This window comes from Heteronotia binoei, chromosome 7 (assembly GCF_032191835.1).
Source record: "Heteronotia binoei isolate CCM8104 ecotype False Entrance Well chromosome 7, APGP_CSIRO_Hbin_v1, whole genome shotgun sequence".
NCBI lineage: Eukaryota > Metazoa > Chordata > Lepidosauria > Squamata > Gekkonidae > Heteronotia > Heteronotia binoei.
The window spans coordinates 80,177,625-80,192,926 of record NC_083229.1 but is presented as its reverse complement, the minus strand read 5'-3'; the positions used below and the strand labels follow the sequence as shown (position 1 = coordinate 80,192,926).

General features: G+C 42.8%; 1 protein-coding gene across 1 annotated transcript in view; it reads left to right on the top strand.

Annotated features, from left to right (window-relative positions):
* The first annotated feature begins 3,558 nt into the window (after nucleotides 1-3,558).
* The window catches only part of LAMA3 (laminin subunit alpha 3), a 163,950-nt gene continuing 152,206 nt past the window's right edge, over nucleotides 3,559-15,302 (top strand). Inside the window, exons 1-2 of the mRNA XM_060243900.1 lie at nucleotides 3,559-3,837; nucleotides 14,094-14,246. Of these exons, the coding sequence (XP_060099883.1) occupies nucleotides 3,592-3,837; nucleotides 14,094-14,246 (399 nt within the window). The 5' untranslated portion in view covers nucleotides 3,559-3,591. The remainder of the gene's footprint in view (nucleotides 3,838-14,093; nucleotides 14,247-15,302) is intronic.

Below are 15,302 nucleotides of genomic sequence, written 5' to 3'. Positions count from 1 at the left end.
AAACGACTGGTGCTTGCACAGGGGACTACCTTTACCTTTTTGTGTTGGAGTGAGCGACTCAGTATGCCTGGACATTGTGGGGGGGGGGGGGGGGAGGCGGGGTATGCTACATCCCTCTAAGTCTATATAGGTGTTATCTCTTTGAATGGGATGCCTCCCTTTGTCTTAACCTAGGAGCTGCCCTCTGATCCTCTTCTCTCGCTTTGTCCTTTCACTTACTGCACATGGCCTTCCATGGAAACATAGGTCTCTGCAGGTCTGTCCTGTAGAGACAATGCCCTCATACTCCCACACAAATGATGCTGGGCAAGTTGGCCATTTCTGATGGGGAAAGAACTCTTTAGATTAGGTTTCTCTCTCTCCTCTTTCAACTGCAACCTGAATGTGAACTGGATCTACTTGAATAAATGTAAGTTTACACTTTTTGCAGTATACACTACTTGGGAGATTTATGTACTGCACTCAGTATCACACTGCTACATTAAACAAATATTGCAATAGGTTGCTGGGTTAGAAGGTAGCAGAAAAAGGGGAGAGGTTATGGGGGCTTTCAAGGAAGAAAAAGAACATAAGAGAAGCCATGTTGGATCAGGCCAATGGCCCATCCAGTCCAACATTCTGTGTCACACAGTGGCCAAAATATTTATTTATATATATATATAATGCTCCATATAATTTATATATATATATATATATATATATATATATATATATATATATATATATATATATATATATATATATATAAATTATATGGAGCATTTTATATATATATAAAAATATGGAGCAGAGGTCCATCAGTGGCTATTAGCCACAGTGTGTATATATATGTGTGTGTGTATACACACACACACACACACACACACACATATATATATATATATTTATATATATACACACTATGGCTAATAGCCACTGATGGACCTCTGCTCCATATTTTTTTATCTAACCCCCTCTTGAAGCTGTCTATGCTTGTGGCCGCCACCCCTCCTGTGGCAGTGAATTCCACATGTTAATCACCCTTTGGGTGAAGAAGTACTTCCTTTTATCCGTTTTAACCTGACTTCTCAGCAATTTCATTGAATGCCCACGAGTTCATGTATTGTGAGAAAGGTACTTCTTTCTCTACTTTCTCCATCCCATGCATTATCTTGTAAACCTCTATCATGTCACCCTGCAGTCGACGTTTCTCCAAGCTAAAGAGCCTCAAGTGTTTTAACCTTTCTTCATAGGGAAAGTGTTCCAACCCTTTAATCATTCTAGTTGCCCTTTTTCTGACTTTTTCCAATGCTATAATATCCTTTTTGAGGTGCGGTGACCAGAATTGCACACAGTGTTCCAAATGAGACCGCACCATCGATTTATACAGGGGCATTATGATACTGGCTGATTTGTTTTCAATTCCCTTCCTAATAATTCCCAGCATGGTGTTGGCCTTTTTTATTGTGATCGCACACTGTCTTGACATTTTCAGTGAGTTATCTACCACGACCCCAAGATCTCTCTCTTGGTCAGTCTCTGCCAGTTCACACCCCATCAACTTGTATTTGTCGCAAGTATTTTTATTTATTTATTCTTCATACTTATATCCCGCCCTCCCTGCTGAAGCAGGCTCATAGGAAGTATAGGAAGGAGAAATTATATGTCCCCTGCAAGTCCTTGTGGGTTCCTATTCTTTCTGTTTTACAGACAGGAAATGGATTCTCATAATTAAGACAAGGCAATACATGGCATTTGGTTGATTGTTTATGTTACTGTGTAGTGTCAACTGCTGTTCTCATGGGGACAGTCTGTGGTTCAGTAGAGTATCTACTTTGAATGCAGGAAGGCTTGGGATCAAATCCAAGCATCTCCAGTTAAAAAGATTAGGTAGTAGATAATGTCAAAGACCCCTGCTGTCAGTTGTAGATTAATTATCTGACACACTAAGATGGTTTACAGTGCAATCCTAAACACCTACACCAGAACTGTTGAACTCATTTTGTTATGAGGGCCGAATCTAACATAAATGATACCTTGTCAGGCTGGGCAATGTGTGTACCTATTTGAGATTAGGTAGCAGAGATATAAACTTTATAAAGGACACAAACACATTTAAAGTTTTGGGTTTTTAAAAACTTCTTATTGTTCAGTTGCACAGTCGAGTCCGAACATGCTTAAAACATTAGCACTCATTGGTCTTAAAGGTGCTTCCTTTGTACTTCTCCCATGGGATTCAGGGAACTGGGCAAAAGAAGCTCTGGCTCTTTTCTTCCTTCCCCAGGGGACCAGGAGGAGGAGGAGCCTCAGCCAATAGACGGAAGAGAAGCTTGGCTCAGTAGCTCTGTTGTATGATTGAGACAGCCTGGCAAAGCAAGCTCTCCCTCAGAGCCTCAGGCAATGGAGAAAGAAGAAGATGATATTGGATTTATATCCCGCCCTCCACTCCAAATCTCAGAGCGCCTCACAATCTCCTTTATCTTCCTCCCCCACAACAGACACCCTGTGAGGTGGCTGGGGTTGAGAAGACTCTCACAGCAGCTGCCCTTTCAAGGACAATCTGCCAGAGCCATGACTGACCCAAGGCCATCCCAGCAGGTGCAAGTGGAGGAGTGGGGAATCAAACCTGGTTCTCCCAGATAAGAGTCTGCACACTTAACCACTACACCAAACTGGCTCTCAGAAAAGAAGATGACAGCCAGTCACTTGGGGCCCTAATAGGAGCCCTCTGGGGGCCTGATTTGGCCCCCTAGGCACATTTTTTACACCTCTGACCTACACTCTTCTACCATGAGTTTAGAACAGGGGTGTCAAACATGCAGTACAGAGACCTGGAGGGCTCCTATCAGGCCCCCGAGCAACCGGCTGTCATCTGCTTCATTCTCCCTCTCTCTCGCTTTCTTCTGCATCACAGCTTGCTTTGCCAAGGTTGCTCATTCGCACAGGAGCTACAGAGCTCCAATGGACTTTTTAATGCCCTCTGTGAATTTTTATTTACATTTATTTCTATTGAAAACATTCATATCCTGCTTTTCTTCTGATCAACAGGCGATGTTTTAACACATGTTCGTTTTCAAGCACCATTTAATGTGTGTGCAATGGGCGCAGCTTGCACAGCTATCAGTCTCGTTAGCGTCTGGGCAGGTTCTGTTCTGGACCCAGCAGTGGGTGGCAGCTTTTTCTCAGCCTCCCCCCCCCGCCCCCCATCCGCCGCATCGTGTACACCACGAGGTCCACACGTGGACATAAGTCTGCTCGCTGGCTCAACTGGAGACCCGAGCCAGGCACCTGGCCTCCTGCAGCCTCTCAGAATCTGCGCCCTTCACTCCCTCCGGCGGCTGGGACATTTTCCCGCCCGCTGCCTGCAGTACAGTTGTCTGCGCTTCTCGCTGGCTCCTGCGAGGTTGGCGGCCGAGCAGCAGGGGGTGTCTGCGCCTCCGCCTCTCTGCACGGCTTAGCTGTGCCCTTCGGGCCAAGCGGCAGAAGGAAAACAAAGGCGGGCAAGAGAAGCCGCCGAGAGCGCCGGTCTCCTGTTGCCTGCCTGCCTCCCTCGTGCGCGCCGGAGGGAGAATGGCCCCCGCCGTGGCTGCCTTGACGCCTCCGGGCTCGGCGATGGCGGGCATCGTCTTGGCGCTCTGCTACTGCTGCTGCCGCCCCGGGAGCGCTCAGATGGTTCTGCCCGGCTACCCCGAGGAGCAGGGGCTTAGCCTTTACCCGCCCTACTTCAACCTGGCGGAGACAGCCCGCATCTGGGCCACGGCCACCTGCGGCCAGGACGAGAGCCAGAGGCCACGCCTGGAGCTCTACTGCAAGCTCGTGGGGGGCCCAGCTGCTTCCCCCGCGGGCCAAACGATCCAGGTAACGGGGACCGCGGCGGGGTCGGGGGGGGGCGTTGGTGGTCCTAGGCTCGCTTGCCGCGAAAGGAGGCGGACGGAGCGGGTCGCTCTTTGACTTCTGTCGCGCTGGAGCCTCACCCGGTTTGCCTCCAGTCTTGTGCTTGCCGCTGCTGGACCCCTTAATCCGGCGTCTGAAAGGGTTGCATAAGGACGTGTGGAAGGGAGGGGAGGATCCTGCCTCGGAGAGGCTCCGATTCCTGTTCCAAGCTTGCATTCTGAAGAAGAGGCAGCTAGGGTTGCCGCCCTACGGCGAAACGTCCGCGGGACAGCGTTTCAACAGGTGCAGAGTTCCATCCTGTCTTCGCTGCCAAACCTGGCACCGGTTGACTTTGTGTCGCGAAGTTGTTTAAGCCGCAGAAGCCTTGCTGGTTTTTTTTTTTTTTAAAGAACCTGTTATATGTATTGAAAATATCTTAATACCAATTAGTTGCCCTTGTCTGAAACTCCTGCTCACAGTCCAGGTGGCTAAAGGAAATGTTCAGTGCATCTTTGTGAGTGAAATGCGAATTCTCCCTCATTGATTTAATTAAAGTATCAAAGGGTGGTTGTTAAATTACTTTGGATTAATGAACATCTAATGGTTGTTATTGTGAATGCAGAACCTGGATGTAGTAATTATTCTGAATCCATACTACCAGCAGGGCTTTTTTTGAGCAGGAACGCAGTTCCAGCTGGCTTGGTGTCAGGGTTGTGGCCTAATATGCAAATGAGTTCCTGCTGGGCTTTTTCTACACAACAGCCCTGTGTGAAACAATGGCGATGTCACGGGTGTGTGGACTAATATGCAAATGAATTCCTATTGGGCTTTTTCTACCAAAAAGCCCTGACTACCAGAATCACTCAAGGATAGGAGGAGTGTGATATTATCATTTTAGAAACAAACATGTATTCCACCAGGATTTATGAAAAGCGTTATGAACAAGGGAGCAACACCTGTTTTCCTCAGGCAATCTGTAGTTGTGCCTCTGTTGACCCCAGCGCTGCAGAGTGAGGTTGAACCTTGGGGCCTCCTTGAATTCTAACCTGCACTCTTCTTTCCTATACTGTGATAGCATTGGTTGTTATGCTTGGTGTAGGAAACCAGCCATAATAATCACTTTTATGATTGTACTTTTAAAAGCAAGCACTGTATTGTTGAAAGGGGAAAAGACAGATAAAAGACTCTCAGGCTTGCAGACTTCCTACCCAGATTTTCCCTCAGACTTCCCTTTAGTTACAAATAAGATACTTACAGACTTAGAATGAAGGCAATTATCTCATGATGCAAAAAGGAAATGTGTACCCACCTTGTGGGAACTGAGCATCCTATCTTTTCCAGTGCTTCCGGATTATTTAAAATTCTCAACTAGATCAACCTTTTGAAGATTTTTCTTTTTGGCCAGACATAATGCCTTATCCCTTAATGAATTATTTGGCAGATTCTCAGATAGTCCGATTTAACAGAGAGACTGCCCGTGTGGAAATTTGAAGATGGAAATACCCATTTTTTCAGTTGTGATTTATATTCTTCTATAAGATATTCTTTTATTTCTCCATTGGTTTCACACTTTCCAGTATGCTCATATGATTACCATTTATCACGGCTTTTGGGGGGCAGGAGTGTATAGGTGCGGAGCTCTGCCTGAGCTGGCCAGGGCTCCGCGTGGCACACTGGGGAAAGTGTGGGGACGCATTTTTAAATGCCTCCCTGATGGCTTCAGCCTTCCCCAGCATTGCCCATAGACATGCTGGGGAAAGACATGGAGGAGCTCCTGCTGGGCCTTTTCTATTAAAAAAAGTCCTGCCATTTATTATATTTGCTGTTTGGCAAATATAATAAATATTATGTGGCCCAAAGATTTAATTAATTCATGCTTAAATGCTTATTTGCGTACTGACGCTCTTTTTGTACTAGAACTGAGTGGAGGGGGGAACCATATAAGCCAAGAACAAGACAGGTTGCCTACATTCTGAAATCTTTTTCTTCTGTGTGTAAGAGTGGAATACCATTTACTCTTACTGTTCCTAAGTTATGCGTAGACATGTAATGGTCCATGAACCTGTCTTCATACTGTGGATGCTTCAGTTACATTACACTGTGATGAGTTGCATCTCATGGCAAAGAGTCATTTAAAAATACTATTTAAATGTATGACTTGGTTTTTCAAATCCAGAATCTCTGACCCTTCTAAAGTAAACTTAAGTCATTTCTTGCCTGTTGCCCAAAGGAGCGTGAGAATCAAATGATATGTTTAAGCAGAGTTATATCTTTCTATATCTTTAAAAATCAGTGGGCTTAGAAGGGTGTAAATGTGCTTAGAATGGCACCGTTAGTGTCTCAGGAGCATGAAAATGACAAAATTGCCAACCTGTTCAGATTATGAACCTGTATGTATCATGTGCTTAAATAACAATAAAATGAAAAGTCAAAGACAATGTTTCAGGGTTGGGTTTAAGATGATACACTTTCCCTTAGGTGTTTTGGCAGTAACTTGTAGAATCTTGCCTATCTGGGAACAGCAGTAGAATAACAAGAATATAGCCAGGGTGATGTAATGATCAGCATGTTGGACTAGGACCAAGGAGACCCAGGTTCAAATCCCTGCTTATTGGGTGACCTTGGGCCAGATACACTTTCTCAGCTGAACCCACCACACCAGATCGTTCTGAGGACAAGATGGAGGAATAGAAAACTATGTCTGCTGCCTTAGGTTCTTTGAAGTGGGTGGGATAATAATGGACCAAATACACGGATTTTAATAAAAACAGTACCATATAATATGGAACATTAGTTCTGCATTACACCAACCTGGTGACAAGTGATGCAGATTAGTTGCTGGGCCAGTTGTAAATTAGCCAATTTGCTATGTATGTGTTTGATTTCTATCTGTTTAACTCATTCCCAGTGCTAATGAATAGACAATTTTACCTTGATGTATGCTTAAATGAAGTAATAGATGTAAAAGAGCTTTGGTTGTCTTTGTTTTCCAGGGAAGAGGGCAATCCTGGTTGGAGATGATTTTCCAAGTAGTATTTATGTACTCTGCAGGAGATTACTGATGGTATAGGAGCAAAGTTTAGTAAGGTTATTTATGAGTATTCCAAGGGGCAAATTTCTAGCTGCAGACTATTGTGTTTTAACATTCGGGGAGGGACAGTGGCTCAGTGGTAGAGCATCTGCTTGGTAAGCAGAAGGTCCCAGGTTCAGTCCCTGGCATCTCCAACTAAAAAGTGTCCAGACTTGAGACCCTGGAGAGCCGCTGCCAGTCTGAGTAGACAATACCGACTTTGATGGACTGAGGGTCTGATTCAGTATAAGGCAGCTTCATATGTTCATTAGTGGAGGAGTTCCAGAGTTACATCCTACTACAACCACTGAAGTCAGTTGTCTTAGAAGAGTGTAACTACATTTAGAATTTCAGGATAAGAGGGTTTAAAAATTATTTCAGTAATTTTAATGATGGATTTTAGTGTAATCATGGTGTAAACCATGTCATGTGAGCCGCCCTTAGCCTGCTTCAGCGGGGGAGGGCGGGATATAAGAATAAATTTATTATTATTATTATTATTATTATTATTATTATTATTATTATTAAAAAGAAAACATGTAAGCTAAGCCAAGGATATAGTTTGAAGGCAACTATTTGTATTTTAATATGTGAAATTAATATTATGTGGCCTAAGAATAAATTAATATAATTCTTCTGTTTGTATGATGGTAATAGAGAACAAGAGGACTCCTTTTGTTTAATATTTGTCTTAGATTCCATTACAGAGGTCATTTGTGTTTTGTGTCTGATCCAAGTTCGTGGAAGGATTACTGATAGATCTGCCCTGGCACAAGGAAGCATGCTGTGTTGCGTATAGTATTTGTCTAAATGTGACTGCAGCAGTGCTATCCTTCTCCAATTTCTAACAAAGCCTCATTGAGACGCATAGCATGAATACTTCTGCAGTTTACCAGACATTCTGCTTCAAGAGGGATTCCATATTATTTGAAAAGCCAAGGAGATCAGCTCTGGAAAATGTGATAACAGTACAATATTATCATACCTCTCTTTAGTGCAAAGAAACTTTGTTGCAGAATAATATTTTGTGGTTCAACCTCCCCCACCCCCTGTCCCTTGAACATAAATTCAGAAAAATAGAAGGTTGAAACAGACATGTCCACTTATATTAATGTGCATGGTATAAAAGGGCAGAGAAAAACAAAACCTGTGGAAATTTCAAGTAATCACAAGGGCAAGATGGACTATAGTACCTGCAGCTGGAAATTCCAGGTTAAACTGTGATGATGCTTTGCCATAGTTCTATGGTGCTTCAGAGGCATGCATTAGTCTTGCCTTCATTTGATAGAGATAGCCAGTTTGGTGTGGTGGTTAAGAGTGGCAGAATGTAATCTGGAGAACCAGGTTTGATTCTCCACTCCTCTACATGGAACTGCTGGGTGATCTTGAGTCAATTACAGTTCTCTCAGAACTGTTCTCCCAAGACCAGTTCTCTCAGAGTTCTCTCAGTCCCACCTACCTCATAGGGTGTCTGTTGTGGGGAGAGGAAGGGAAGGAGATTGTACTCTTCTCTGAGGCTCTGAGGGAAGGCCAATTATTATTATTCCTCCTCCTCCTCCATATTTGCCATCAACAATAATGTATAATGCAGGTTTTAAATGGATGTAAGCGGTCTGAGAGGCTCATAATACTCAGGTACTCCAAGGAGAATTCTCAGTGAGGTATTCAAAACTTCCAAATTCGTACAGCTACAAAGATCATACTTGAAGGTGGTTTATGTTCATGCTAAGTGGTTTGAATAGCTCAATCATGTTAGAGTTTGGAAACAAAGCAGGGTCAGCCATAGTTAGTACTTGGATGGGAGACCATTGAGGAAGACCAGTATGATCATTAATTATGTTTATGTTGGGTATAAAAATGTTCTGACTCTACTTTAAGTACAGTATTTGGCATCATAGGTCCATGACTGCTTCCGGTCTGTACTAACCAGGAGCATCATATATATGTGCACAGTTCTTTAAGCATACCTTCAGGTGGGCATAGAACTGTACATTTCCTTTGAAAAACTACTGCTTATAATTTTTGCACAAGCATTTTCTCTTAATGATTTAGATCCCTTTCCTTTGTTAGAGTAACATCCTTATTGGTAATTGAAGAAGTGTTGGCTGCAGTACCTGTAGCTGAGCTTGGTGGGAAATCCCCAAATCTTCTAGACAATTTGCTTGTAATTTTGCTGCCTCCTGGAGTTCAGCGCCCTTATCATACTATACATACTTAATAACATCTAGTTACCGGGGGTGTCGAACTCATTTGTTATGAGGGCCAGATCTGACATAAATGGGACTATGTGGGGCTGGGCTATGCATGTCATAAAATGTAATGCCAGATATAAAGGAGATATAAAGGACACAGACAAACACAATTAAAGATATTATTTTTTAAACTCAAAAATACAAACATGCTTAAAAATCATGCAGCATTTTGTTTAAAAAGAAAAGGTGGGGGAATAGTGGGATTGGGAATGCAGTTTTTAAAATAAAACACCAAGAAAAAGCACAAGGAGCACAGCAGAAATTGAAAATATAAAATACTCTGAGTCTAGGAAAACATGAAATGGTTGGGCGTTGCAAGCTTCTCCCCACCCTGATCTACTCAGATTGGCAATGGCTCTGCAGTGTAATACCCCCCCCCCTCTTTGGTTGTGGGTTCCCAGGGTAGAGTACTCACTAGGCAGCAGCTCTCAGGTCCATTCAGCAGAGACAAGCTGGCTCAAAGCATCAACCCTTTATTTAACAGGAAGTAACAACTTCAGCTGGCCATAGGAACACTGGGAAGTGAACTTCCACTTCGTTGAAACACATTGCAGCACAAACAAAATAGCGAGGAAAACATGAAATGGATTTTCCATTAAGGTCTATCTGGGCGCAGAGACCTAAATGGAAAATCCATTCCACACTTTCTTTGCAGCTTTTCAAGCCCAGAAGAGGTTTCTGCTGCAGCTGGCAAAGACAAGGCAGAAGGAGCTGGGGGAGCTTCAAAGGGTGAGGACAGGTGGGGAAAGAGAAAAGAGCCCCATGGGACTGATTAAAGCCCTGGGTGGGCCAGACATATAACACCCAAAAAAGGCTGCACTATCTTCTGCTTGTGAAATGCAGCCGACTCTTCCTAATAAATCCAAGTTCTTTTTAAATTTTCCTGCACTGATTTTGAGAATCTTTCTACCTCCCACTGTAACCTGATAAAGTTTTATAGGGTAAGGTGGAAAGATTATTTAGAATTATCCCTTTTTTCTTAGTTATGAAGCATTAGCAAGAGATACACCCTGAGTGGAATGGGTATAAGCTGCTTTTCCATTCTCATTTATTTAATTACTTATAGTTTACCTTTCTTGCTAGGATTCAAAGTGGATCACAAAATCAGAAAAACAATGCAATAAAGAAAAACAGTATATAATGTACCATAAACAATACAACAACTGGATTACAAAAATTAGAAAAACAAAAAATGTAACCCAAGAACCCCAAGATATTAATAATAAAAGTCAGTAACAGCCAAATTAAAGCAACTATCCTTAATTAAGAAAGCTAAAACATATAATTACAGCAGAGAAAAGGAGGCCGGAGGTTTGCTAAAACAGCTGTGTCTTGATCTGATGCCTGAAGGAGGGCAGGGAGACTGATAGAGGTGCCTCCTGAGGCCTGGAAATCCAAAGCCTGGGTGCACAACTGAGAAGGCTGGTCACTCATACCCAAACCACCATAAGGCCCTCTAATAATGAGGGAATACAGATTACTTCATACAGAAAGAGACAATCTGTAGGATACTGAGTCTCCAAATCATGTAGGGATTTACAGTTCAAAACAGCACCTTCATTTAGGCTCAGAAATAAACTAGAAGCCAAAGAAGATGTACAATGTAAGCATTGGCAGTAATCTGACTTCCACATTCTAAATAAGCTTTTATTGGTTTCCAAACACTGCAACCCTACAGCAATTACTAGTGACAGTAATCTAGTCTGAATACGACCAAGGCATGTGTGACTGTGGCTTCTAGATCTGTGCTATTCAGGAGTACTGTGCTTCTTAGCCAGTGTAATTAGACCTCACTTTTCTCCTGCTCACAATATAACACAACACAGCATAGCAACATAACGAACCTGCTTCGGCAGGGAGGGCGGGATATAAATCCAATAAATAAATAAATTTCTTCATTTTAGTCTCACGACAACAACCCTGTGAAGTAGGTAAGGCTGGGAAAGTGATTGGCTCACTGTGCAAGTTTCCTTGGCAGAGTGAGAATTTGAATCTACATCTCCCAGGTTCTTGTCCAGTACTCTAACTAGGGTTGCCAAGTCCAATTCAAGAAATATCTGGGGACTTTGGGGGTGGAGCCATAAGCAAAGTTGTGACAAGCAGAATTGAACTCCAAAGGGAGTTCTGGCCATCACATTTAAAGGAACTGCACACCTTTTAAATGCCTTCCCTACATTAGAAATAATGAAGGATAGGGGCATCTTCTTTTGGGGCTCATAGAATTGGACCCCCTGGTCCAATTGTTTTGAAACTTGGAGAGCATTTTGTGCAAAATCATCAGATGCTATGCTGAAAATCTGGTGCCTCTATCTAAAAATAAAAACAGCCCCTCCAGAGTCCCAGATACTCCTAGATCAATTCTCCATTATACCCTATGAGAATAATGAGATTTCCATAGGGAATAATGAAGTGTCCAGCAGACATTTCCCTCCCCCCACTCTGATTCTGATGACTCTGGAGCAGGGGATTGGCATCTCTACTCACGAGTTGCTGAACGTCAAACTTCAAAGTAACACAGAGTAACCAAAGGTTCAAGTTTACCTTTCCTAATGCAAATTACCTTTGAAAAGATTGTGCTACCAATGGAGGGGCTGGGCTGCTTTCACAGCCACTGGGAGCAGCCATATTGTTCTGCCTGCTCCATCGCCCCCATTCAGCCTTAAAGACACATATGCACCATCCCAAGAGGAAGCCTTTCCAAGCAGAGTCTGAAGCCTCTGGAGGTGGAAAGGCACATGGGGGCTGTGGGGTGGGGCTTCCCCCGCCGGCCAGCTGACTGGGAGCGGGAAGGAGTCTGGGAAAGCGGGAGAACCCCTGCTGGGACCTGGGGATTGCCAAGCCTAACCACTATACCACTTTGACCTTCCAATTAAAGTTTACAACTTTACTGAGTTGTGTGTGTGTGTGTGTGGGGGGGAATTTTAAACAACAAGAGTCTAGGCCATATTTCCATAGGCCTCAGAATCTTGCTGCATACTCATGAGAACTCTAGGTGATGCAGATGATGTGATCATTAAGACATGTACACCTACTTTGATGATGAATTCCAGCCAAATTGTACACATGGGCCCTAGCCTACTGGAATTGAAGCATGTGTACCCTATCAGACAAGCTAGTGTGGAATGCTTGTCTGCAGCTATTGCCAATGTGAAGTGAAGAGGAAGGCTTTATCCAATTACCTGTTTTCCCTCGGCTTCCATCCGCCGCCTTTATTGGCAGCTCTTGTGGAATGTACTTTAAATAGCTGAAATATTTTCTGTTCCTGGAGAATGTTTTGACGTACATGTTAGAAACATTACTAAACCTTGTCTTCAGAACACCAAATGACCTAGTTAAGTAGAAACAACTCTCCTAAAAGCCTAATAACTGGTAACAAGCTAAAACCTTATCAAATTTGAAAGGTGGGATGGGATGCCAGGGTTGGAGAATCCCATTCAGGGTACCTCAGCTTGAGATCCTGGAGAGCCACTGCCAGTCTGAGTAAACAATACTGACTTTGATGGACCAAGGGGGGTCTGATTCAGTAGAAGGCAGCTTCATATGTTCATGTTCATATGTACCTGTTTGTATGGATGGGATGAGTATTCCTTACTGAAAGGCAGACGTCTGGGAGGCTATGCTAAAAGACTGCTACCATGGAAAGATCTGTGTTATTTGAAAATGAAATATTCTTTTTCTTTCTTGATTTACGAAATTATATTTATAGGATGGGGTCCTTTGTGTGTGTGTCCTAACCCTACTCTCTGCTAATAGTTCCAAGTGTCCCCCTCTGTTTACCAAACCTTACTAGCTACTTCTACTCCTCTAATAGAAATACCATGACTGCATGTAAAGAAAAGGGTGGAATCAGGGGTTATTTTTCAGACTTACAGTGCTGCCCCCTGCCCAGTAACTGCATCCTCTGGCACAGCCTGAAAGACAGCTCTCCTTCCTTGCCTCCATGCCTCTAGTTTGCAGGGAGAAACAATGTAAACCCATGGCCCTTTTCCTGCAATCATAGAGGGAGACAGTAATCTTTGGTATGGAATTCCTATCAGTAAGACTAAATCATCAAGTGTGGTGCTTATTTTCCCCTTCAGAGGAACAAAAAGGAGTCTTCTGTGTGGGAAGGGTGTGGGTGAAGGCATGCACTCAAAAACACAATTGGAATGGGATATAAACCTTCCCTTCTACCCAGTGGTCATCAAGGTTTGTTCTGTCCTGAAGTGCAAACATTATATGTTTGTCTCCATAGAATTCAGTTGATGCCACAGAGTTTTGAATCAGCCACTGACTGCATTTTCTCACTTGGGTTCATTTTCTTGGCTCTTTTTTCACTTGTCTTTTTCAAACAGAAGGTAGTGCAGAGTGGTAAGTTGCAGTACTGCAGTCCAAGCTCTGATCATGACCTTAGTTTGATCAGGTAGCTGCCTCATGGTTGACTCAGCCTTCCATCCTTCCAAGGTTGGTAAAATGAGTACCCAGCTTGCTAGGGGTAAAGTATAGATGTCTGGGGAAGGCAGAGTCTGCCAATAAAATATTGTGATGTGATGCCAACCCATGGGTCAGTAATGACTCTATGCTTTTTTTCAAATGGCTGTAGGTAATTCCAGAATTAACATCAGGAGTAGGCTACTCACCTACCACTTTGGTGAGAAATAAACTATTGCTCTTCCTTTCTGTCTCCAAATTGAATATTGGTTATGTCACAGATTCTGTTTTTCAGGAGTACACCTGTCTAAGAAGTTCTAAGCAAGATGGTAGAAGCAGGTGCAATCTATGACAGAACTGTTGTCATTGTCGCTTTCAAACATCCCAGAAGTAATTACTATAAACCACTGGATCTTTCAGAAGCATTTTGGACTGATGTAATGCTGGTTAAGTATCCGGCCCATCATGTTTATTCTTATGTGGGTTTTTTTAAAACATTTCTGTTTCAGGGCCAGTTTTGTGACTATTGCAATGCTGCTGATCCCAACAAAGCCCACCCAATAACCAATGCTGTAGATGGGACAGAGCGTTGGTGGCAGAGTCCTTCTCTCTCCCAAGGTTTGAAGTATGATGAAGTAAATGTCACTTTAGACCTAGGACAGGTAAGTGTAGCACTGATTTTTTTATTTTACACATTGATCCAAAAGACACTGTCTTTTTGTGCAAGTTAACTTTTGTTCTAGAACATTTAGTTATATTGTGACGTTCTTTGCTCAAAATGTTAGCTGTGTTTTTCTATAAATTGTATAAGATATTTTGAATTCTTGAGCAGAATGGCTGATGATGGGACTTTCTTGCCAAGGTACTAGAGTCCAACAGCTGCCACCACCAAGTCCTGAGAATGTCCCAAAACCAACCACAAGCTTTCAGGAAGAACTTCAAGGTCTTCTCCAAATTGGGTGCCCTTTGCAAAATGTGGACCTAACATTGTTTAGAAGAAAACAAAAAAAGAAAGTTATCTAGACAGCCTCTTAAAAAGTATGAGTGCACTCTTAAAGGATCATGGGCATATGCTTTATTTAAAAAAGCAGTTTTTGAAAACCTGAAAAAAAACAAAAGAAAGCAAATATTACTCGATCTGTTTCAGTGTCTGCGTTTGTCTTAAATGGAACTGTCAGAAAAAGAGGCTAAACTTACACGTTCTGAAGTCCTTTGTTCATTTTAAAAGTTTGTTTGCCTTAAAGAGCTCAAGATAGTCAACCTCTTGTTTTCTGGATTCAATTCATTTCTAGTGCAGCTCTTCCCTTTAGGCTTCCTTATTGACACTCTGTCTGCAGACCTAGAAACTTAAATTTCACACACTATAAACTTCTTTTTAAAAATTTATGTGAGCCTTTGGGACTGCTTAGTCTCCTGATCCTCAGTGAGGGCAATGCCTGAATTCAGGGTATTCAGCTGGCCTATTATGAGCAGATTATAGGCATGAAGGAACTATGCTGCAGGGTTGAAGAAAACAACTAAGAAATAGGTTTATTTCAGTGGTATGTGTAGTTTGTTTTTATCTTTGCTTTCCTTCTCTCCATCCCTGTGAGTATTACACTAACAAAGCTCCTGGAGAACTGGGGCCTGAGAAAGTTTAAGAGTTACAGTGCAGGTTTCTTGTTTGGCTGATTTCGACTTTTAACATGGAACAGAAAGGCTTAACTTTTAACAGGAAC